A 25557-nucleotide genomic window follows, 5' to 3' on the forward strand; every position below is an offset into this window, starting at 1 on the left:
GAAAGGCAAGGTGGGCTCCTTCCAGGGGCTTGCTTCAGGGCCCTGTCATGCTCACCACGGAGGACCTGGCCCCTCTGACCAATGTCGCCATTATGCACACTGAGAGACCACACTGAGCAGGCAAAGAGGGTCAGAGGACCCTTCTCTTCTCTCGGCCTCTCACAGCTGGGCAGAGCCTGGTAGCTCTCCACCACCATCCTCTGATTGAGAGGTGCAAGGTTGCGCAAAGGATTGTGGCGGGCACAGTGAGGGCCTCACTTCACCTCCCGCCACGCGCACCACAACGGCCGTTACAGCCGCCCTGAGGTGACGAGGCGCGCGCTCCCGCGCGCGGCAACCGCAACTCCCCGCCTGCCCCACGACGCGCAGCCGAGGCGCTGTCGACTACATATCCCGGCATGCCACGGCGTCGTCTCGCTCTCGCGAGTCCCGGGAGCTCCGGGCGTCGTTCTCGCGAGAGCGGCGGGTCCGGAAGCTCCACGTCGGAGGGTCGGAGCCTGGCCGGGGCGCAGCGACACCTCAGCCGTCGGCGCTGCCGCGGGGCGACGCGGGGCCATGGTGAGTCCGGGGGCCGTTCCGCGAGCGAGGCCTGCTGCCCGGGGAGCGCGGCGGGGCGAGGGTCCGGCCTCAGGAGCCCGGCCCGGCCCGGAGCGGGCGGCGGCCCGTGCAGGGAGGGTTGGGGTGCTGCCCCGGTGGGTGCTGCGGCCGTTAATGACCGGCTGCAGCGGAGCTGGCCGAGCGCACTGCACGCAAGCCCCTGGTGCAGGAGGCTTGAAAAATCAATGCTGAGCTGTTTTTACGTGGCCTCAGTGAGGTAGCCCAGCCTTGCACCGCGCAGCTGCTGCTCTGGCCGGCTCCCCCCGCGCCTCCAGAAAAACAGCGCAATGGGACGTGAACTGAAGAGCAAGAGGCCCGGCAGGGGTGAGGGCCTGAGCAGCCGCGCCGCCAGGACGAGCCAGGAGCCAGGCCTGGACGTTGCGGGGCCCTTCGGCACACTGCTGGCCCTGCTGAAGGGAGTTGGGTTTGGCTCTTGGCAGGACAAGCCAGGGATGTCTGTGCAGATTCTTGCTCTGTTTGACCTGGGTGTCCCTGTTCCGGTGCTACCTGAAGAAGTCGTAGTGTTCTGTGATTTAAGTTAAATCACTTAATAAGAAGAAAGCACTCGAAAGTCCCCTAGCATCATTACACTTGAAGTCACAGAGCAGATCCCTTGGGCTGTGTTACCAGTGTAGTATTCATCAAACAGACCTAACAGTTGTCAAAGTGTTTTGAGTACATGTTGCAGTTAACCTCTTAGATCAGCCATAGCCTGGTCCTTAGTAGTAGTAGATAGGAGCAGTTCCAAGGATAAGACAAAATCACGTCCAATTGTCTTGCTACTTTTCTAGTATTTATGGCGGGAGAAATAAACCACAAATTCATTCTCTACTGTCAGATGTCACGTCCATAAGTTAAGGGTACTACACAATACCTAGGTATCTTTTTTTTTCCTTGCAGTGTCTAACATACATAACTGCAGGTTTTATTAATTTTATTCTGCTACTGAACACATGCAGCATTCTTTGATCAGATATTACCCATTAAGTTCTCTGAGAAAAAGTCAGCAGCATTAAGTGAGCTCAACAGTCTTTGAGTGTCTAAATGAATCTATAATGCCTCAAATATTTTAGAAAATCACTTTGCTGTACTTCATGCCTTTCAAATACTCTGGCTTTACGTTGCCAGTGATGAAAGTGGAAGGTCAAAGCCTTCTTTATAAGGGAAAGACTTAAACTTTTCCCTCCCCCCAGTTTTTACAACATAGCGTGCCATTCTAAAACTTAATGTTGGAATAGTGAATGGAAATAAATTTATAATGGGCAAATGTTGTGTTCTGTTGTGATAACTGGCTTTTCCACCTGTTTTTTCAGGTGAAGTAGCAGGAAGATTCATTTTCTATCATTTATTAGAAGCAAATTCTCTTTGCTTTAGTAGTTCAGAGATACCAGGAAGATGTGCAGAGCATCTTTTTTTTGACTGTGCTGCAAATACTTTTTACAGTATAAACAAATTCTAAATTTCACAAAAGTAAATTAAATGGACCCATAGCCATTGTTGGGGATGTGATGTTTCTAGAAATCCCTACAAAAACAAATAAGCAGATGGATAGGAAAGAGTAGTAGTCTTCTGCCGGCCTGAAAAGCAGGATTGATGCCTTTTATTTTAAGGTTTAACTTCAGCTTTCCTTCTTCCATCATATTTCTGTCCCAGTTTTATGTTGAATAACTTGGTATTCTCAATTCTTTTCCTCTCTAGCCTCTCCGACTTGATATAAAACGGAAACTAACAGCTCGGTCTGACCGGGTGAAGAGTGTAGACTTGCATCCCACGGAACCATGGATGTTGGCTAGCCTTTACAACGGCAGTGTCTGTGTTTGGAACCATGAAACACAGGTGATGATTTTGGTTTTCCTTTATTATGAAATCTTCATAACTGACAGCTGTATAAATTCTATTTTTCAATGCTAGATACACAAGAAGAATCTTAAATCACTGCCACTAATTGACTGTACTTTTCCCTTTCTTATTACAAAAGTCACTATAATAATAGACAAGAAATATCTTTAGCTGTGACTTTAATGATGTTTCATTTCCTATAAATTTATTTTTCAAGAATTGTCTCCTTTGTGGACTCCTTGCAAACTAATGCCTTTCCTTCTGAAAGATTAGATGCCTTTGTCTTCTACCTGCCATCTGTATTTGTGAAGGTTGTAGGAACTGTTAGACCTTTACCTGTCTATCGAGTATAGTTGAAATTGGGCAGCAGCTCCAAAAGTATTCGGAGGTGAGGTTGGGTTAAGAATGAAGGGAGAACATAAAGGTGATGTTAAAAGAACAGAACAGGCAAGTATCTCCCTTCTTGGACAGGTATGTTCCTTTTAAAAAGTGTGCATGTAGTGTTGTAGGATTCTTGGAGAGTTGCCAAAGGCAACATACTGGACACTGTTAAGAAAAGACAAACAGCTGATTTCAAAACTGATATTTTCTCCAGTGCTATAAACTTATTATTTTTATTTTTAGACTCTGGTGAAGACTTTTGAAGTGTGCGACCTGCCAGTGAGAGCTGCCAAATTTGTGGCAAGAAAGAACTGGGTTGTTACAGGAGCTGTAAGCTATCGTAGTCTTGATTTCCATGCAGTAGTACTTTCTGTGATTTATTTTCATGCCATTCCTTTGTACATCACATAATAATATGATTTGATATGAATTTGTAGAAGATAAAGGAATTCTTCACTACAGTTTCCCAGAAATTTTCTCCTTTAAGTAAGCTTAGAAGCTTAAACTTTTCATTTCAAAGGAGAGCAACCTAATACAGTGGCTAATTTTGCATGTAGTGCAAGGTGGATCTAGATTAAACTTTCACCGTCAACTGGAATACGCTCAGCACCCAATTTTGACTAAATATTAGTAGTGCTACTTTAACTAAGATGAAACTAGTCTCCTAGTTGAGACTAGTTTACTCTCCTAGTTAAGATGACTTAGAAGTTACTTTCTACTTTTGTTTTTGGTTATATTAAAAATAAATTTTTTAGAGTTTTACTCACCTCTAGAAAAATACTCTGCTTTTATTCAATGAGTCTACTTTGAGAGGAATAGTTTTATTCTAATCTTGGTAACATGTTTTTCTTGATGGAATGAATGTTTTTGTCTGAATTGAGGTAATGCCTACAATTTTTTGCCTCAGGTTTTTTTTTTTTCCTAGTTTTCTGCCCTATACACAGAGTAAAAAATTCTTGTCATTTCATTGTCTTATACTGCCGTGACCCAGTTACTTCAAGTGTGCATAAGTTAGCGCTGTTTCTCAAGAAGTATGACACTGCCTCTTTGGCAGCACAAGAGTTCAAACACCTGCATGGGAACTGGACTAGTAACTGATGAAAGTTAGTCTCCATTTTTATTTTTATCAACATAATTTCACCTGGATCAGTTTCTTGATCTGATTCAGCGTGCAGCTGTATTTGTTCTAGCTTTCCCAAGGGAGGCTGCAATGCAGTAGCAAGAAACGGTAAGGAAAGGGCAAGACAGCTGCTTTCAGCAACAGAGCCAAGTCTTAGTTAGTGACTATGAAAATGTGACATTAGTCATTGCTTATTCTGTGTGTTCCATGTTCATTATGCTGATAGGCTGGTCTCAAAAGAACATACTTGTCCTTTTCTGCCATTCTGAGGAGTGTTTTCTGTAGGTATTGCTGCTTAAACAGGTATGTGTGTGAAAGAGGAAAAGGCAGAGTGGAAAAGTAAATGCTTTGGATAAAACAAGTAGTGTAGAGTTTATCACTGTTTCATTTACTCTGATGGCCTTGTAAGTCATGGTCACTTCTGAAAGCTTTACCTGATGTTTTATTCCTTGTCAGATAGTTCTTAAAAAAAATTTTTTAAAAAATGTTTGGGAATACTGCTTTTAATAATACTGCATCTGAAATAAAAATATCTATGCCCCCCCTCATCTCAATTTTTAAAAAATAAAGTTGAAATCACCTTTCCACTTGACTTAGAGCTACAACTTCTTTCCTCCTGGCCCCGCAGCATTAACATCGTTGTAAATTTTATGTTGGAGAACCTTGCATTTTATTTTCATATAAAGCATTAATAATTTTAAAAGCATTTTTGCACTTTCCTTAATTTTAAATTGAAAGACTATTTTAAATACATCTTTAAAAATGAGATGTTAGTTTTTTTCTATTTCATAAATGCCTTGGAATAGGATTGGGTAATTTACAGATTTCTGAATCAAAGTACAATTTGTATCATTAGCGAGGTACAGAAAATACATTTTCTTAAACATTTTGTTGTTAGAGCCTCTTCATGAGAGCCTCTAACAACAAAACAATGTTTTCCCTAGCTACCCTGCATTGAATAGAAGGTGTATTATACAGAGTCCTATTTTAATGGTGGCTTTTCTTCCCTTTCATAGGATGACATGCAAATTAGGGTTTTTAATTATAACACCTTGGAAAGAGTTCACATGTTTGAAGCACATTCGGATTACATTCGTTGTATTGCTGTGCATCCCACTCAGCCTTTCATACTGACAAGCAGCGGTAAGAGTTCTTTGGTGTATTTTCATATTTATTACCCAGCTATTTTTAGGCTTCTTTTTCCTGGCTAGTGAGGGATTGCATGTTTTTTCCTTCTCCTGCTGAAACAAGAATCCTTGAGCAAGTAGCCAGTATGACAGTTGTCATTTCATGTTATGTCTTTGCCAGATGCATTCATGTTTTTTTAATGGAATATCCATTGTACTTACAATTTAAAATATTAAGAGCTTATGTTCTTGTCAGAGAAGACCGAAAAACCTTGTTGCTTAATATCTGCCAGAGGAAAGGTTCATATATGTGCTAATTAGCTGTTATCTGAGAATTTGCCACACTAAAGTTCTGTTTTTTAAAAAAAATTACATAATGGTTTGGAGTGTGTTTTCAGCTGGCAATCTGACTTGAAGCAACAGAAAACTTGCATCTTTTTCCCCCAAAATACTACTGAGTTCTCTGTTATTTGAGGTGATCAATGTTACTCATGATTGGAAGATCACAGTATCCCAACAAATCTTGCTCAAGAACATCTACATCATGCTGCTCAGTCCTTTTCTTTCCTGGAAACCTTACTAATACAGTCAGAGCTCTGCAAGAATGCAGAGAGCCTTGTGAGTCAGAAGCACCATATATTTCTGTGTTTTGTTGTTGAAGCTAATACACTTACACTTGAAATAAAGGTACTAGGAAGCGAGCTTGGTTGTCTCTGCTTCCTGTTCCTTAGTGCTGATCAGAGTAGGGGCTGCAGAAGAAAGCATGGGTCCAGTTCCTTAATATCTGCCCACTATTTTAAGATTAATAATTCAATACCTTAGTATCAATTCTTAATCTCTCTTTTTAAGACAGATGTATTTCTTACTTAGTTTTATCACTATTTTACTGGACAGTTTTTTTGAGAAACTTGTACTCTCTGTGATCCTTCTGCAAGGAAGGACCAGTAATCTTACAGATGAAAAATATATTGAGTATTAGCAGTGCCTCCTTTCAAGGGGGAAGGGATGAGTAAGCCTTTAACTTGAAGTCATTAAGGATTATGTAGTTTAAGAAGGTAGGTATCAGAATATATTAAACTAACTGAAGCTTGATGGTTTTGTGGGGTTTTTTTGTTTTTTTTTTTTTCAGATGACATGCTTATAAAACTCTGGGACTGGGATAAAAAGTGGTCTTGTTCTCAGGTGTTTGAAGGACACACCCATTATGTCATGCAGATTGTCATAAACCCAAAAGACAATAATCAGTTTGCCAGTGCGTCTTTGGATAGGACAATCAAGGTAGAGAAACTGTATTTTGGGTTTTTTTTAGTCATTAGGTAATTATCAGACAGAGTACACAAACCAATAATACTGTATGGATAATGGGTCAGAATTCTTAAAAGCAGGTGCAATAATAGAATTTTTATTGAACAAAGACCTGAACGTTGGTCGAGTTACTATGCACCTACTAAGTAATTCAGTAAATTTACAAGATTACCTGTGAGCTCTAACCATTGAAATGTGTTTCTCTAAGCTTAAAGTGCTGCATTTCCATTTGGATTACATAGAAACATTGGGGAGGGGTAATGGTTATACTGTCAATGAGTAGTTTGGGAGAATTGAAACTATATATATAGTGGGTAAATCCCTTAACTGTGTGCATTTAAAAAAAATAGTAAAGGTGTTTCTCCTATTATTTTCATGTCCTTGGCTGTCTATCTATTGGATTGTTTCCAAAGGTGTTTTCAACCTTCTCATGGTAGACCCTGATGAGTCTCATTTGCTGTGAAACTATTACTAAATATCTGGGACTGTAGATTTACAGCCATCTGAGCAGTGAGAATTCCTTACATTCCCTATAAATTATGAGTATATTGGCTGTAAAAAGCCAGTTTTGATTTCATACATCCTCAGATGTTGAGATTAAGTGCGTATAAATGTTGATTTGTTGTGATAATCATGGGAAAATAGCAGTATATCTACAACTTGACTTGATTCATTTTGAGTCCTCATTTAGCATGAGATTTGTCATTCATTTAATGTAACTGGAAAAAATAAAATTCAGGACACAGTTGGGGGCAGCCCTTGTATGCACAAATAGTTGATTGCTTTTTCTAGGTCTATTAGTTAATTTCAGAAACAGATGCTACTTCTTACAAAGTGTCTTATATGGTTTTATGTCCTTAATGCAACTGGGTTTCTTTCAACTTTTTTGTTCGTTTGTTTTGAGGTGTGAGCACAGTGTGTGCAACTCAGCATGTTATTTCTGTTTATTTGGGGGGAGTAGGGGAGGACTGGTAGTTTGATAAGCAGTTGTTCAGGTTCTTCACCTAAGAAGACAACTCTGTCTTTGGAATTCCGTGTTCTATGTCTTTGGAATTGTAAAGTACATCTGAATACCTGGTCTGTTTGGCAAGGTTGACCTGGATGCAAAAGATAGATTAACTACATGTGGTTGGGTTTTTTGTTGTTTTTTGGGGGAAGGTGTGGCAGCTTGGCTCTTCTTCACCCAATTTTACTTTGGAAGGCCATGAGAAAGGAGTAAACTGCATTGACTATTACAGTGGAGGAGACAAGCCGTACCTCATTTCAGGTGCAGATGACCGGTTGGTTAAGATCTGGGACTACCAGGTATGTGTTCAACTCTTCATAAACTTTTGTGCAGACTGCCATAGCAACGCTATTAGTGAAGAAATAGAAAAAGAAGGAAAAGACTTGAATATACAAATGTATTTTACTCATTTTTCCTTGGAAAGAAGGAAGTGGGGGGTAAATATTTCATGACAGGTTTTTCATTAAAAAAAAAAATTGTTAACCTTTGAGAAAACATGCTGTGAATTTAAATAACATCAAAGTTAATTTGTAGAATTAAATTTGACATAAGGATTCTATTATTAGCATTAGGGTTTTTTCTTGTAACATAGTAATCCCTGCCTTTTGGACTTCTTTTTTTGTGGATTAAGGTGCTCCTCTTCTATGTTCAAATGTAAATGTTGTCATGTATCAACTCTTTCCATCCTTTCACTTCTCATTAATTTTTTTCCCTTTTTCTTTATTCCCTTCCCTCTGTCCTTTTTCATCCTGTGCACATTTACACAGGCACATGTGTGCGTGCACACACATGCATGTGTTTCTACTTGACAGTTTGCAGGGGTCGTGAGGTGACTTGTTTGAATGCTCTACAGGAAAGGGAGATTGAATCCAGGGATTCAACTCTGTTGCTGGAACCTAGAGCTCATAAGTTCTTCCTGTATACAAGTGTATGAATGGCTGGAAGTGCAAGACAAAATTTGTTAGATAGTACTTTCTGGTTGTTAAAGCATATTGCTCTAGAGTAAATCCAAGCTCAGAAGTTAAAGCTAGCGCTGTTAATTTAAGTATGCACTGCAGTAATGGCTGTTACATAACAGTGCTTGAAATGTTGCCACCATGTACAGTTGTATACATCAGTTACATAGTCTAATCTTGGTTGTCTCAAGCAGGGTAGACTTTTCCTTCACAACTGTGTGAATTAACATTGTTAACAAAGACAGTGTGAGATCTATCTTCACCTGTAATTAGGTTCAGATAGATGTTTTGCTCTGGTTTTTTTGCAGTGAACTTTGCTTTTTGTCTTACTTTAATTTGTTGTGTTACGTAGCTCTGAGAAAGCATATCTTCTAGGCAGAAATGCATCTGAAAATAGAAGAAAACTATGTCAAGAGAAATATCTTCTTCTGGGGAGGAGAAATTAACTCAATGCAATCATAGTTTTTAATATGTCTAATGCTGTTATTGGAGCATCTTGGAAATAAATGTTACTGAAAGAAATCGAGAGAAATAAATTTTCAGATAAATTTTGGATTTGGGGGGAGATTTTTTTGAGAAATGAAGGTAAAAATGTAGCAACGTGTTTATTATCTGTCCCTGTACTGCCAACTCTTTTTTTCTTTTTTTCTTTTTTCTTTTTTTCTTTTTTCAGAATAAAACATGTGTACAAACACTGGAAGGACATGCTCAAAATGTGTCATGTGTCAGCTTCCATCCTGAATTGCCTATCATTATCACAGGCTCAGAAGATGGTAATTTTGTATTTTCTGATATATAAAGGACAGAGGAAGAACTTATGGCAGAACTCTTCTTGTGGTGTGGCTACACACCTCCTGTGCTTGCATTGAGAGAAGAGATAAAAGGCATGTATCTCTCTCTTTTTCCTCTAGGAACTGTGCGCATTTGGCATTCAAGCACTTACCGCCTGGAAAGTACCCTCAACTACGGTATGGAGAGAGTGTGGTGTGTGGCCAGTTTAAGAGGATCCAATAATGTGGCTTTGGGATATGATGAAGGCAGCATTATTGTTAAGGTACAGTTAATTATTTGAAATGAGAAATGGACATTCATCACTGTCCTGTGTACAGAGCAACTGATTTCTGGTTCTGTGGTAATATGTACAATACTGAAAATCTGGCATTTTAATTGGCATTTTCAGACAGAGCCAGGGTATTTCACTAGATATGTTCAACTGAAAAGAAAATCAAGAATGTATTTTCTCCATCTCCTATATTCTTATGCTACGCTTCCTAGCTTGGTCGTGAGGAACCTGCCATGTCCATGGATGCAAATGGAAAAATTATTTGGGCTAAACATTCAGAAGTCCAGCAGGCTAACTTGAAAGCTATGGGAGATGCTGAAATCAAAGATGGAGAAAGATTGCCGCTAGCTGTAAAGGATATGGGGAGCTGTGAAATCTATCCTCAGACAATTCAGCACAACCCTAATGGACGGTAATAGATTTTAGAACAAAATACTTAAACATTTCTGATTTGTCCTTTCTGTTGTGTTTTTGTTTTTTTTTTTTTTTTTTAACATTGGAAAACTTTGTGAGTGAAAAAGAGTTGCCTGTGTGCTGGTGACTGAGAGCCTATGGAGAACAGGTGTATCGGAGCCTGGCACTCTAAAATCAGACTAAGAGATGGGCTTCACCTGTAAGAGCTACTTATCTGTTTAAGTTGGACATTCTAGGTAGCAGAAGTATGTAAACAAAATGTATAAAGTAATAGCAGCAAACCACATTCTTTTGTCACTTCTCTTGAATTGTTTTTCTGTTAACAGATAAGCTAAACTAAAAGAAAAGGTAAAGGGATACAAGGTACAAGAGCCACTCAGTAGAGAACAGAAGGAAAAGGGAATAGCAAGTAGCTAGCAACATGATGCAGAGGAAAATCCAGTTCTGTGACATTTTTTTAATATATGAAGCTCTTTTATTCTGTCTGCACCTGCAGTGATTGTATTGGGCTAGAGGCCTTTAACTTTTCAGATAATTTGTCTGCTTGATCATGCCTGTTGAACCAAACACAAACGTCTGACAAATGTATCTTTCCTCCTGCTCTAGGTTTGTAGTAGTGTGTGGTGATGGTGAATACATCATCTACACAGCTATGGCTTTGAGAAACAAGAGCTTTGGTTCTGCACAGGAGTTTGTATGGGCACATGATTCTTCAGAGTAAGTGTTGCAGATTTTTTTTTTTTTTTTCCTTTGTATTAACTTAAATTTGCTGCTGCTAGTTTTCAGGCTGTACAAACTGTAAACTGGCCTGAAGACTAAAACCTGTGTGGATAATAAACTTTAAATAACTGTCCTGCTTTAACATTTTCCATTTGTAGCACTCTGCTAATTTTTGAAGATAAATCAAATGCAGTTGTTTTGGAACAGCTTAGGATTTTAGTAATTTGCTATTTAGGAAGCCAAATAATTTTTTTTTTTTTTTTTTTTACAATGCATTCTCTATTTAGATATGCAATCAGGGAGAGCAACAGTGTTGTAAAGATATTTAAAAATTTCAAAGAGAAGAAGTCATTCAAACCTGATTTTGGAGCAGAAGGTAAGTATTTACTTTTAAAATAGATATGTTAGCACGTTTTTTGCACAATGTGGATTTCTTCCACCTTTATTTCCTTGCAGGCATCTACGGTGGCTTCCTGTTGGGTGTCAGATCTGTTAATGGTTTAGCATTCTATGATTGGGAAAACACAGAATTGATTCGCAGAATTGAAATTCAGCCCAAACATGTAAGTTTCTAGATGGGACTGAAGATATTTACCTGTCTGTGTTTACCAATTTTATTTTTTTTTTTACTAGACTGCTGATTTTTCTTGAATGAGGCCAAGCTGTCAATCATAAAGTAATAACTTCTTAAGTTTATCTCAATCTTACAGCAGAAGGGAAAAAAAAAAAATCCCTGTATGTGTTGGCTTCTCAGGTACTAAAGCTTCTGTTAGAGTTGGTATGTTTTAACCTTAACTTATACATCCTCCTTTCTTAACCTGGGGTCTCTAAAACAGTGCCATTATTGATTCTGATGATACAGATTTTCTGGTCTGACTCGGGTGAGCTTGTCTGCATTGCTACAGAAGAGTCATTCTTCATTCTAAAATACTTATCAGAAAAAGTTGCAGCAGCCCAAGAAACACACGAAGGTGTCACTGAAGATGGAATTGAAGATGCTTTTGAGGTACCTTCTATTTGAAAAACGGAATAGGATTAGAGATCATTGAAGCAAGTCTTCCCAGAGTATAGCAAATTTAGTCCTTAACATAGTCCTATTAAATTTTAGTTTCTAGAACACTGGGATACAGTATAAGTCTGCCTAAGGAACAGTGTTAATCATTTTATTTGGGTTCCCTGGGGAGAGTATCCCTGTTGGAATCCCAGTATGACAGATCTTGATGCCTTCATTTCTGTTCGGATATCTGTTTACTATTCTCACAGAGTTACAGAGGTTATTTTTAAAGCACACACTCAGGTAGTATGTTTACATTGCTTAAACTTTTCTGCAGTTTTCAAGTTTTGAAATGTTATTGAAATTTGAGAACAAGTAAAAAAACCTCATGCTGTGAAATGTCAGAAACACAACTTTCCTTGTGAAATTTGTCTTTGATTGTCTTGCTTAACGCTTAGTTTGGTGCTTGTTTCCTGGATTTGTAATTGGTTTAGTTAAGTATTAAGGTAGAGATTCCATACATTTTGTGAAATATTGTAAATTTTATTAGAAACATAAAATTTATTTCACATATTTTGTGAAACTAAAAGCATTCTTTAAATAATTCCAATCTGTATGTAAACTTTTTTGCAACTTGCCCAACTATTTACTTAAGTATAGAATATTAAATTTAATTTGAAAATACAATAGTCTTACTGCTATCTAAAAGTACCTTTTTTACATATCTAATTAAATCCAACTTAATTTGCAGGTTCTTGGTGAGATTCAGGAGATTGTGAAAACAGGCTTGTGGGTAGGTGACTGCTTCATTTACACCAGTTCTGTGAACAGACTCAACTACTATGTTGGAGGAGAAATTGTCACTATTGCCCATTTAGACAGGTAAGTTGCTTCATCGGGTTGTAAGCAAGCGTTAAAGGTTCTTTCAACAAAGTTAGGACAAGGTGAACCTTGTCACCTGCTTGCTGTGCATTACTACTTTTTCTTGCATATCATGCTAATGTATGTTCTGAGGCAATAATGTAATCTTGGAGGGAATAAACAGTGTTATGTGAAAGTGCATATACAGTAAAAGTAGAATTTTTCATGTGAGTATTCTTGCTACTGTAAGAACTGTTAGATTTTTTTTTTTAATAGACTATTTGGTAGTGGATCTATTAAAGATTAATATTCTTTGTTTTTTTTCAGGACAATGTATCTTTTGGGGTATATCCCTAAGGACAACCGACTTTATTTGGGTGATAAAGAGCTAAACATTGTTAGCTACTCTTTGCTGGTCTCAGTGCTTGAATATCAAACTGCTGTGATGAGAAGAGATTTCAGTATGGCTGATAAAGTTCTTCCCACGATTCCAAAAGAACAGAGAACCAGAGTTGCACATTTTCTTGAAAAACAGGCAAGAAAACTACTTCTTAGTTATCAAAAACTTAATAAATCAGTTTATTCACATTTCTAATTGACTTTGCTAAGCAAAACCAGGTAATTATATCTGTAAGCATAAACTGGTGTTAATCATCTGTATTTATTTGAGAATACTGTAACATTCTGTTTAGAGGGCTTTTGTTAGAACATCTAGGATGCTGTTTGACCTGACAGATCACAGTCTTACTTTCAGATTTTTATTTTAGGGCTTCAAACAACAAGCTCTTGCAGTATCTACAGATCCAGAGCATCGTTTTGAACTTGCTCTTCAACTTGGAGAATTAAAAATAGCCTATCAGCTTGCAGTGGAAGCAGAGGTAAACATATAACTTTTGGTGATTCATACTAATTCTGAGTATTAGTGTGAATCTAAGAAGCCGTGTAAGAAAAGGCAGTGGTATGTGGGGATGCAGTACAGCTCCCTGAATGCTATATAATGGCTCCAGCTTCCTTGATGAAGCTCTTCTGCCTGTAATTCAAAGGAATCTAAGCTGTGGGATGGGGACAGAAAAATGTTGTCTACTCAGAAAGCTACAGGAATTCCATGGAGAATCAAGCCTTAATCTCCAGTATTGAACAGTGAGAGGGGGGATGGCAGGACTGAAGTCTCTGGGCCTTTGTTCTAGCCTTGGCAAACTTAGGTGATGTACTAGGAAGACTGACAGGCAGTGATTTGTCCCATGTCCATTATTCAGAGAATTGATCTCACAGCTCCTGTTGTAAAATAAAGAAGTTAGTGATAAGGAATGCTAACTTAGTTACAGACTGTAACTGTTACTAATGTTTGTAACTAGGTTACAGACAAATTTACAAATGTCTTTCTTACACTCTGAAGTTTAACTTGGGAGCTTTCTTTAAGAGATTGTTACTGTTTAAATTTCCAAAGTTATTTCTACTTCCTCCCTCCATGTTTAATGAAGAACTGTTTATGTTATGTAATGGTGTAGCTGTGTAATGATCCACATATAACGCTCACTGTGTCATGCTGTGAAGCTGCAGTAATCATAGTATCTTGAAGGGAAGACAAGGGTAATGATGGGATACAGCACCTTCACAAGTAAACTTACATTTTCATATTGAATGCTCTGAAAAAAAATTTTAAATGCTGTTCAAAAAATGTGAGGGTTATTTTTTGTTTTTTTCTTTCCCTTCCTCTCCCCTTTTTTGTATCATTAGTCAGAACAGAAATGGAAGCAACTTGCTGAGCTTGCCATTAGTAAGTGCCAGTTTGGCTTAGCCCAGGAGTGTCTCCACCATGCACAAGACTATGGAGGACTACTGCTCCTAGCTACAGCTTCAGGAAATGCTAACATGGTGAACAAGTTAGCTGAAGGAGCAGAAAAAGATGGCAAGAACAATGTTGCATTTATGAGCTACTTCCTGCAGGGAAAGTAAGTAGCAAGCATGAGATTCAGATTGTTCTGTTCTGCTTTCCAAAATGCAAAGAATTTCAGGTTCTTCACATGGTTAACTACAGCTAACTTAAAACTTCCTGCAGAAAGATTGTGGCATGTGCCTTTTCAGAAAAGCTGATTCTGTTTTATGATGGCTGCTACTTTTAAAATCTGAAATGAAAGCACTTTAACATAATAGAATAAACAGTTAATCTAATACACAAATTTGTCTTTATTAAACTTACTGGTTAAAATCACATTTTAAAATCTTTTAGGCTTGATTCATGTTTGGAACTCCTGATTAAAACCGGGCGTCTCCCAGAAGCTGCTTTTCTTGCACGGACATATTTGCCAAGCCAAGTTTCAAGGTAACTTCAAAGCATATGCAGAGTGTGAATAGTGTTGTCAAAATTAGCTGTATATAACAAATATGGTTTGCATCTCCAGGGTTGTTAAACTGTGGCGGGAGAATCTCTCTAAAGTCAATCAAAAAGCTGCTGAGTCCCTTGCTGATCCTACAGAATACGAAAATCTTTTCCCTGGATTAAAAGAAGCTTTTGTTGCTGAAGAATATGTTAAACAAAGTCTTGCTGACTTGCGGCCAGCCAGGGAATACCCACTTGTCACTGTAAGTAAGAAGTGGGAGGTCTTATTGTCTCTAGAAGAAAAACATTTGGTGCTGTGTAAATTCAGCTTTAAGCGAGTCAGCGCAACCACTTAAATGTTCCATGAACATGTGTTTTGGTGTTTTTGTTTTTTTTGTTTTTGTTTTACTTTTAGCCAAACGAAGAAAGAAACTTACTTGAAGAAGCAAAAGGCTTTGAGCCTTCTGGAGCAATGGCACCTCAGGTCAGTGCTGCTACTAAATAATGAACTCTAAGAAAGAGGCAATTTTGCTATTGTACGGTAACATCTACCCTGGATAATGTTTCACCAATAATGGACAAATTATTGCTCTTATTGGCTTGACTGTAAGCACTGTAGCTGAGTTCCATTTTCTTTTGCCTCAGATTCTCTTAATCTATTTCTGTAACTACTAATGAATTCTTGACTGTGAAATTATTTCTTTTGTGTGGTTACTTATCTTGGGTCATCTCTTGTTAGTGTGAGTAATCATAGAGTCTTACCATTGAATTCATCCTGCAGAAAAACAATTTCAGTTGCACATACAAACACTGCTTCAACTGCTGCTAGTTTCCTAAAAGCTCAGTAGTTGGAACCTGGAAACTCTTGCATATTACAGCAATTAAAAATGCTTTATATTCTTTGCTAGTGTGCATGGTTATGGAATAAGACTATTCCATAACCATAACTAACTGGCTAGGGATCCTGCTCAATTACTTGAAAATATGTACTAATCCATATCTGAAGTAACTCAAACTGATATTTTTTTTTTACCACCTCAGTTGTCTAAGTATTATGCAGAAAACACATGACTTATATTTAAGGTGTAAGCATACAGATTGAAATGAACACTTAAAATGCTTTTCAGAGCTTAAACAGAAGATGACAACTTGTAATTCTTTCTCATGTCAAATACACTTTACATTTGAACATGAAAATCAGAATGTGAGAATTTCTTAAAGACAATGATGTTGGCACGGCTCTTTGAGGTTATAAACCTCTAAAAGAACTGCAGTGGAAACTGAGGGAGAAACGGAGTCACAGCTCTCCATTCTGTCTCTGTATTTTTTCCTCATAGGAGATGCACTACAAAACTTCATTGACAGTTCAGAGAAGTTAGCTTACTTTCAAGTAGGTTTAGTGACTATTTGCTTCTTGTGTATCAAAGCAAGTACCATTAAAGCAAAATTAAACCTGTGTGCGCATTTGTTAAAAAAGATACAGAAATAGCATTGCAAAAGTTATCCAAAACAAATTAGAACTACCTTGCATTAGAAGCTGAAAACAAGACCACTAATGTTAGAAGCATCTCTGCAATCATTAACTGAATGCATCGAAGTCCTTAAACAGCAGTTCTCTTACAGCTGAGGCTGAATATGGTAAGTTTTGTAGGAGATAATTATATAATTAATCTAAATACAGTTAATTGAATAGTACCATTACTGAAGCAATGTTACAACTGATGAATTATCTTAATATAAAACGTGTGCAGCAATGAAGAGAAGGGTAAGTGTTAAACCATTATAGGGTATGGAACACAAAGCCCAGCAACAGTACTAAGATTTACTGCTCTGACAGTCTCAAGTAACCTGATCTCTTTCCTGCTGAGGACCTTGAAAATCACTTACTTTCTAACAGCACTTCAGTATTTGAAAATTAACTGATACTTTCTGAAGGTTGTTTTCATTGTATCAGTTCCATCACCAACTGCTTTAAATAAAAACAGTAGTCTCCAGTGGAGTGGGGACTAGGATGCTTACTGGCTGTGAAGATGTGGTTCAAGAATTACTGAGGGAAACTTGGAAGGAGAACCACTGAGAGAGGGGGATTATAGGTCTGCTGTTTACTTGCTTTTGTTGAAAGAACTTAAATTCAAAAGAACTTAAGGAATCTCTTTTTCATTAGAGGAAGGCCGAAGAACCAGTTCCATCTCCTAAACAAGAAGTGATGAAGACAGTTTTGCAGAATTCTGACCTACTTCCAACAAGAGATCAAAAGGTACTGAAATATATTTTTATGAAGGGAATTACAAGCACGAAACTCATCTTATGTGAAAGACTTCAACTAATAATGTGATTAAACCAAGCTACTGGAAAATGTCACTTCCTATATTAAGACAGCTTAGGACCACTACAGTGTATGGATCCCTTCCTGTTGTATGCAGAAACTGTACACAGTAATATAGACCAGTTCCTACAGCCTTGTGGATTTACAAGGAACAAAGGGTGATGTCCAAACATGGCTGGTCAGAACACTGTAAAAAGTTGCAACTGAGAGGTGCTTTCTTACCAAGAAGGCAGCTTCTCTCTACAGCTTATTTTAACACGTATGTTCCACTTGACTGCCTCAGCTTGGTGTTTTGCAGAATGTGCATATGCATCATACAGAATCATACAACATTTAAGCTAGCTAACATATAACCATATTAGTATCCCCTTAATCTAGTCTTTTCTTTTCCTAGACGCTGCTGGACTTGGAAGATGACTTAGATAACTTGGATCTGGAGGATATTGATACCACAGATATCAATCTGGATGAAGAGATGTTAGATGAGTGAACATACTTTTTAGATGACCAAATCAATTACTCTAAACAAAGGAATGAAGTTCTGTGGACTATGTGCTCCAAGTTAATTTGATTTTTATACTGCAAGTGGACCATATACATGTAGAAAGTAGGTAGACCCAGCAACTGGACAAAAAGAATCAGTTTCTAGTATGTTAAAATTCAAGACTAAGCCTGCTCCAGTGCATACTAAAAAAGTTTTCATTTATCAAGCAATTCAATAAACCCTTTTAAACATTCTGTTCCTCAGTTCTCCATTTACTAGTAATTCTACTATTCTTAAGCCAGCTTCAATAGTGTGTATTGCAAGTATTTGAAACAAGAGCATAGTAGCCAAGCACTAGTATTTTAACCTGACTTTTCTTAGTATATGGTTACTTTTTCAGTGTGCTATTTAGCTTGTATCTGTTAACAAGCAGTAGCTCAGTTACTCTTCCAGGCAACACTTCTAGCTAAAAGATGTAACAGAACAGTAGTATGTCTTAAGGGATGGATGTGGTGTTACATACTTTCCTAAATGAAGCTGTCCAGACCCTACACTTACTTCAATAAGTAAAATGAATTGCAGCCAATTCTTTAGATGCAAGATGCAACAGTAACAGAATTAAACTCAGGGCATATTGTCACCTCAAAACAAAAGTAATGATGACTTCTGTTAATTTACAAGCTCTTGTAGTGATTGTTACATATTTTAGTAAAAAATCTTCTAGAACAGTCTGTTGTTTACAGTATTTATTGTGGAATCCTGTACAGAGAATGTTTGTAAACACAGTTAAAACTTATGATGCAATAAGGTTTATTTCATGAAGCTGTAGAAGTAGCCATTGCTTCCTCATAAGCCTGGAGGGCCAGTTGTATATAGCCTTCTTTCTGCGATTCAGTTTTCACAAATATCTGCAAACATGGCAGGAGAGAGATTAATGTACAATTAAGAACACAGTTGCATAATGAGATGTCATCATTCCAGTGGTAGATCAGCCAGCTACAGCTGAAATCCTGGTACAGCTATATATAGTTTAAAAAAACAAACAACCTCACATGCACAACAGTTCTAGTTAAATATCTGCTTCTTAAGGTAAGGAGAAATTTAGACTACTAAATAGGCTTCTGCTGTTTAAAAGCTTTCTCTTCTGTAGTTAAGTAGGCTTAAAGTAGAAAAGCATACCTTAATTAGATCAACTCCTTGAAGTTTCCCTTCTTTAGCTTCTTTTGCTGATTGACATTCAGGATGAAGCATATGATACAGTGTAATTAAACTTGTAGCATCATCCAGCCTAAACAAATAAAGGCCCATTTGTAGCAATTACTTTGTCTTAATACTTTAGAGAAAGTGTACTTTGTGGTGTACTTTGCATACCACAGGCTTTAATAAACTTCTGCTTTCACTGAGTATACAGTCATTAGAATACATAGCTAAATAGGCATCCCATCATCTATTGCAATGGCAACCTGTTCATGAGAATGAAGACCAGAAGCACACATACACCAAGGTGCACCAGGTAAGGTACGTAAATTTATCCATACTGCAGTTTAAGCCTGATGTACTGTTCAGCAGTAAAAAAGCTGAAATCTCTCTAAAATACAATTAATTACCCAATAACAAGTATTTAGCGGAACAACTGTGCCAAAGAGAAACTTTCTAACACAGACTGCAGTAACTAGTATGTTTTACAGAAGTAGTAGTAGAAATCTTGTGACACCTAGCCCTCAGATGAATTTAGAACTGCAACAGGTGTTCTACATAAATGTAAGCATAAGCCAGAAGTAGGTGGGTGGCAGGTAAAGATACTCCAAACTCTAAGTTGTCTAGATATTTGAATTTTCCCATTAACAATTTGATTTCCAAATTTGAAATTCCAAATTTCCTGTATTTCTTCATATCCTCAGGTTTAAAAGTAAGATCTGACCACCTGTTGAAAGTTTCTAATTTCAACAGTAGGAGATGAATGCCACCATCACTGCAACTTGTGAGTTCCAATTGTACAAATTTCTCCTAGCTCTAGTGACGTTTTTAACAATTAACTATTGTTTGCTTCAGGGACTTTTGAATAACTTTAGCAGAAGTCCATCCATTTAAAATGAAAGTATATCTACCTGTTCCTCAGCTACTCAGGAATTGCTCTAAAATCCAGAGTGTGTCAATCTGAAATGCCAAAGTTGAGCTCAGTAGTATAAAATTGTTAGGCTTTAAGATCAGCACTGCCCAGAGCTGCAAGTGTACTGACTATTACATGGGAAACAAAAATAAAAACCCAACAACTACAAAAGGGTAATCTCTGTAGAAACCTAGTTTACCCTACAACTTCATGGACTGTAGTTGGTGCTTCCATTCAGCACCTATATAGCTAAAAGTTACAGCTAGCCTAAAATTTCATGCAAATGAAAACTTTTATACATCTTACAGAAATACTGTTTTTATTTTCAAACAATGGTACTTGTTGTTTGCTATTTGTTTAGATAAGCAGAATTAATAAGTGACAAATACCACTTACAAGTCTCTGTGGATCATATCTATTAGTAAGCCATCCGTTTTCTTTCTGTTTACTAGATACCATACCATTCCTCCAAAGTGTCTTGTTGAACGGAGCAGATCATATTTGGCATGTTTCTCAATGTCATCATATGTCCGATGATGAACCTATACACAGAAAAGCTTTCAGTTTCATTAGCATAACTGGAGCTCTATGACAGTTTCTCCCCTCTACCTCTCAGTTTTTAATCTATTTTCAGACCTCCCTAAAGTGCAGGAGTAAGCCACAGGCTGAACCATGCTACCTTAAAGCTTTATACATGTTATAATTCAGGGTAACACTAGGAAAACCCAGTTCTTAGTACTTAGGCATAGACCTCTTTATGTTAAGAGAAAGCTAAATACTATGTACTGAAAATTTGTGGAGGGAGGGACATAACCTCTGAACCTTCATTTCACTGCTGTCAAGTTGTAATCTGCTCTAGCATTTTTCTCCTTAAAGAGTAAAGAGGTGAGATTTTACTTTGAAGAAAAGGTACTTGAAAGATTGCCTAATAACTTGCATTCTCAGTGATTTGAGAAATTACTACGTCTTAAAGAGAAGTAAACATTTTAAAGACAAGTATAGACTAACATATTCACCAGTAACTACAGTTACTGAATTTAAGTATTTCAGCTAGAAGTATATTTTTGTACCTGGTCTTTGTCAAAAATAATACTTTGTGTACAGTGCTCTCAGGTGCACTTCATCCATTATAATCTACCTGGTCCTTTCAAATCCTAACATAGCCGTTAGCATGACTTTAGTAGCACAGCTCTAGTTGTGGCCACTTATGGGCATTATCATAAATTCTGCTTTGATACCAAAAATACCTATATAAAGACTATTTTTATGCATCTGTAGTTCTTTCTATGCTGTTGAAAATACCTTAAACAGTTTTAGTTCTCTGCAAGAAAAAAAACAACATCACAAGAATAACAGGTAATCTATATCGGGGGGAAAAAAAGAACATATGAACACCACCTTTGGTCCCCAGATAATACTTATGTTTACAAAACAAACCCTGAAGTTCTTCACTAATACTATTTTTTTTTTTACTAGAATAATGAAAAGTGAACTCACTCTGATATAGTCAGGTGAATCTGGCTCAAACTGAGCAATGCACATGTTAAGGATATCCTCATGACGGTCTTGCTGAAACACAGTCTAAAACAACAGTTCAAATTCAGGAATAGATTCTGTATCACACCATTCCAACTCTCCAAAATCAAAACAGCAGCCACAACATTTCTGTTCTGGGCAACACTTACAGTGAGCATCCCCTTAATCACAAGACAAAATGGATAAAAGTACAGTAACTGCCATGATGACATTAGTACAATGTTCTTTGATTTTTGTTTCTGAAACACCAGTTCACCTTTTCAGACTAAGCATACAATTTCATCAATGCATAACAATTAAACGTGGACTTCTAGCATGACAGAATATCTACACCTATGCAGGATTTACCTGGCCCTAACCTAGAACTTAGTTAAAATACTTATTACAAAGTTACAATGATAAGCAATTGTTCAAAACAGAATTCAAGCAGTTTAAAACATACGAGCAGACTGGCTTATTAAGAGCTGCTCTGTCCAAATAGCACAGTTTCACTATCAGAGCACAATTAAGTAAAAATGATCAATTTTCAAAACCAGGAAGATCTTACCACAAGATGTTCATCCTTGAATACCGGTGGGGGAATAACTCTGCGCCCTTCTTTTGGGAAGAATATCTGTATCATTCTGTCTCGTTCTTCCCAGGTTGCTTTGCGTAACACGCCATTTGGTTCTCTAACTACAATGAAACGTTCCTGAAAAGACGGCAAAAAAAGAGCATTGTCTCCCAAAGTCTTCTCTCTTCGTAGCCAGAACCATTGTAAAAAAGATTCTTATTTGGCCAAGTCCTTCTATACCTAAACTCACACTAATAATACCAGTTTCTAATTGATTGTCGCTATGTGCTAGATTCATCATTTCTCCCTTGGTACCTCCTAATTAAGTGCTACATTTGCACCTTAATTTTACAGTACGACATAACCGTGCATGCACCTACACTAAAAGCTACAGCTCTGTGATGTTTTGATAGATAATAACTAATACCCAGAGAAAGGAGTTAGCATTGCTGCTGGCCTGATCTTACGCATTTAGTAACACTTACTAAATTAAGAATGCAAGTGCCTTGTACTTTAACTTTGTTTCAGAGGTAGGTGCTAGAATCAAGTAAGGGCAAGCTCAAAACAAAAAATACAACAAATAAAACAATATACTCAGATCTGCTCACAAGCATATTTGATTAGGGCAGCAGACAGGAAAGTTTGTTGGGACAAGGACGTTTTCAATACATTGAGGCAGAAGAATAAATAGCAGGTTCCTAGAGAGAGCTCTCAGATGGAGTAATAGAGGGAAGACTTCACAATTCATTTAACAGGATCATCACTATATGCATGTTTGAACCACGGAGACTTCTTAGAACCATAACTATTGGTTAAGAATTTTTCCAGCCTCTGAGTACTGGTACTCAAGACAATCTAGATGTTTTAGTATATAAAGAAATCTTTATCCCTATACTCCACAATTCTATTTGACAACTGTTTCTTCACAGCTTTCCCATGAATTCATTTATCATTTACTCCGCTTTCCACCAGATCTTTGCAACTGTGAAGTAGCTCCATCTTTTGGCCTATGCACAGTACTAAGTAATCCAATTCCACAGAAAGCTTCTAGGAAGTATGGAAGAACTCAGCTCTTCTAATATATCACGAGCATCTGCTTTTAAAATAATTAACTATCTATCCCACAGCTTCCCACCCCCACACCTGCTTTTGAGCACTAGATTGTAATTTATCATTATCAATTAGAAGCAAACATTTAGAAATATATCTTTGTATTGCCTTGTACCAGACTGAATTTACAGCTCCTCAGCCTTTTTGCAAACTGCTATAACTATATTTTATTAAAACGTAAAGCTTAGTTTGAAATTAAGAATGAAAAGCTCTTAAAATAAATTGATACATTGACACTTACACGATGTGGAATGGAGTAAGTTAAATCTGTAAACACATATTTTGTAGTTTCAGTTCCTTCAAGGAATTTGTCTTCTGCTAAGACATCATCAATTGGCTCTCGTTCATTCAAAACAGGAGGCATGATTAGTTTTTCTTTAGCTTCCTCAATGGCTTTTCTTGTCGCCTTGGGAAAAAAAAGAAATAGTTTAATTTTGCAATTAAAAAACTCATGCTATTGGAAAGCTAACATACAATTTTGGGACACATTTTCATATAGGGAGAAATTTTTAAAATCTTTTTTTTTCTTCTGCAGTTGAGAAGTGAGACACTAATTCAGTCTCCAGGTAGATGAATCACATGTGAACAATATGCCACTAGTGTAACTTGGGCAAATTGCTGGAGGAAGTTCCAAAACTAAACATATACATATGTTTACTACATATACTACTGCAAACACCAAGTTTATTTCAGGCTTTTTTCCACAGTAAATTTTCTCCAAAGCATAAACCACAATCAACAGTTTATATATAGCTGTGATGGTGGTTTCAGAAGAACTGGCTTAGGTCAGGTCCCTTCGTCATCCTGGACCATGGTCAGACAACAGGGAAAAAAAAAAAGTAGTCAAAGGATTCCCAGGGCTACAATTCAAATATCAAATAAAGACATTTAACACAGTTAGGAAGCATAAGGAAATGGGATGATAAAGAGAACCTGTCACTCAAGAAAAAAAAGCATCCAATTTCCTTCCATATTCCATAAAAATCGAGAAAAACTGGATAAATAAAACTATTTAAAGTGACAAAACACTGATTTACACTAATTTAGGAAAATATCTGAAACAAAGGAAAGAAACCAAAATGTTTTTAACAGCAGCATTAAAGGAAGCAGAAATATGGACTGTTACAGACTTTTTGCTAAAACCAAAACTTATTTCAAAACGAAGCGGAGCAGCCTACCTCTTCCAGCTGAGCTTCTGTCATCAGTTTGTACTTGGGCGGTTTAAGCTCCTTTTTCACCGGCCTAAAAACCTTTTGCAGGTTGAGCCCTGTCATTTTGTAGAGCAGATTCTGAACGGCTTCATCCGCAAAGGAAGGCTTGGCGGCTTTTCCTTCTGCGGGAGGATTTCACACGCTGTTAACCCGGCTGGCGGGGAAGCCGCTGCCTGCGGGGGGCGGGCGGGGGGCCGAGAAGACGGCCGCGCTCACGCCACCCCCTCCCCTCACGCGAAGGCCCCGCGGCAGCCCCCCACGCCTCCTCCCGCCCTCGCCGGGCCCCCCCTGCGCCGCCACTCCCACCCCGTCCCGCCTCCCTCCCCCTCGGCCCCCCTGGGGACTGCAGGCGCCCACCAGGAAGGGCGCGGGCGGCTAAACGGGCGCATGCAGTCTATGAGACAAGGCCGGGCGGGGGATCCCCTCCGCGCCCCCTCTCACGTACCATCCGCGGTCCCCGCGTCCTGCCCGAGCCCCCGCCGCGCGCGCCAGCCCCACAGCGTTCGCGCCACACGCGACAGCCGCGCGGGTACCGCCGCGGAGCCCCACGCCCCGAGCGTCGCCATCTTACATCCGCCCCTTCCCGCCCCGCCGACGACGCGCGCGCCGGATCGCCCCTCGAGGCACGCCGGGAAATGGAGTCTCCCTTCGCCCCAGCGGCCTGTCAGAGCGGCGCCGCGGGGGGAGTGGCGGCCCCGGGCGGTGAGCCCGCCTCAGTGAGAAAGAAACGCGGTCCCCTGGGCTTTTTCCCCGAGGGAAAAGGCAAGAAACCGCTCCCAGTACGTTTTTTGTTATTAAAACGCTGCTGAGGCGGAGGTGAGGGCCAGGTTAGGGTGGGAACCCCTTTCTGCTGTTCCTGTCAGAGCAGGGACAACGCCGGCGACGGGACCGGGAGCAGGGCTGGAGCGACGCGGAGGGAGTAGAGCGGACTGCCGGCTCTCTCAGCCAGGGAGGAGTCGGAGAAGGGCTCCAGGCTGGCAGGTTTCCTTGCTTAGGGGGGGAGACACAGTAGTAGGAAAAAAGAGGAATTGAGGCCACCGTGCACACTGCCGCGATTAAACCACTGGTAAACCGCAACTGCTTAGAGGTTAGGAAAGGTGCGAGGCAGTAGGTGGGTGCACTTTATCAGCAGCTGCCTAGTCTGATAACCGTCCGGTCGGTCAGCCGGCAGGGCAGGCAGCTACCTGCCCTGGTTCTTGGGCAGTCTGCCTGAGAGGGAGAAATGCTGTGGTAATTTATACAAAATTAAAAACCTCATGTGGCTCTGTCTGCTAGTTTGGCACTTGCATGGTGGCTGAAAGGACGGTCTCGTTGTCAGGTGGCAGATTTTCTGTCTGGCCCATAATTTAGGGGAACTCCAAAGGACACAGCAAGTATTCATGCCTGAAAGTACTACCTGAGGAGTACTTGTGCCTGTATAGTGCACTGGCTTCTTCAATCTGGTAAAAGCAGTCAGTGCTATTGGTGGTGATGAGTTTAGTCTTCTCATGTTCAGGGAGCTTTAACATTTTTGTAAAGGAGGGA

At 38.9% G+C, this 25557-nt stretch overlaps 2 protein-coding genes across 5 annotated transcripts; one reads left to right on the forward strand and one right to left on the reverse strand.

The window, feature by feature from the left end:
• Positions 1 to 456: 456 nt before the first annotated feature.
• Positions 457 to 17767, forward strand: COPB2 (coat protein complex I subunit beta 2). 2 transcript variants are annotated; one of them, XM_075507397.1, is made up of 22 exons: positions 457 to 558; positions 2296 to 2433; positions 3061 to 3147; positions 4954 to 5080; positions 6194 to 6342; positions 7528 to 7674; positions 9005 to 9104; positions 9243 to 9385; positions 9607 to 9806; positions 10415 to 10525; positions 10816 to 10904; positions 10985 to 11091; positions 11391 to 11534; positions 12274 to 12404; positions 12711 to 12918; positions 13151 to 13261; positions 14121 to 14335; positions 14614 to 14706; positions 14786 to 14966; positions 15119 to 15187; positions 16868 to 16960; positions 17424 to 17767. In XM_075507397.1, exons 1-22 carry the CDS (start codon positions 556 to 558, stop codon positions 17517 to 17519), a joined length of 2742 nt encoding a protein of 913 aa, XP_075363512.1. In that variant the 5' UTR covers positions 457 to 555; the 3' UTR covers positions 17520 to 17767. The 2 variants fall into 2 exon arrangements, with proteins under 2 accessions (XP_075363512.1, XP_075363513.1); XM_075507398.1 differs by lacking the exon at positions 15119 to 15187.
• A 477-nt stretch (positions 17768 to 18244) lies between these two features.
• MRPS22 (mitochondrial ribosomal protein S22) lies at positions 18245 to 24613 on the reverse strand. Of its 3 annotated transcripts, none has more exons than XM_075507400.1 (8): positions 24479 to 24613; positions 24001 to 24155; positions 23064 to 23228; positions 21707 to 21850; positions 21121 to 21204; positions 20020 to 20165; positions 18693 to 18801; positions 18245 to 18421 (listed from the first exon to the last, which is right to left on the reverse strand). In XM_075507400.1, the coding sequence occupies exons 1-8, from the start codon at positions 24597 to 24599 to the stop codon at positions 18329 to 18331; spliced, it is 1017 nt and encodes a 338-aa protein (XP_075363515.1). In that variant the 5' UTR covers positions 24600 to 24613; the 3' UTR covers positions 18245 to 18328. The 3 variants fall into 3 exon arrangements, with proteins under 3 accessions (XP_075363515.1, XP_075363516.1, XP_075363517.1); XM_075507401.1 differs by having other exon boundaries at positions 24001 to 24206; positions 24479 to 24597; XM_075507402.1 differs by lacking the exon at positions 18693 to 18801.
• Positions 24614 to 25557: the final 944 nt, after the last annotated feature.

The sequence above is a fragment of the Mycteria americana genome, chromosome 7 (assembly GCF_035582795.1).
Source record: "Mycteria americana isolate JAX WOST 10 ecotype Jacksonville Zoo and Gardens chromosome 7, USCA_MyAme_1.0, whole genome shotgun sequence".
In the NCBI taxonomy this organism is placed as follows: domain Eukaryota; kingdom Metazoa; phylum Chordata; class Aves; order Ciconiiformes; family Ciconiidae; genus Mycteria; species Mycteria americana.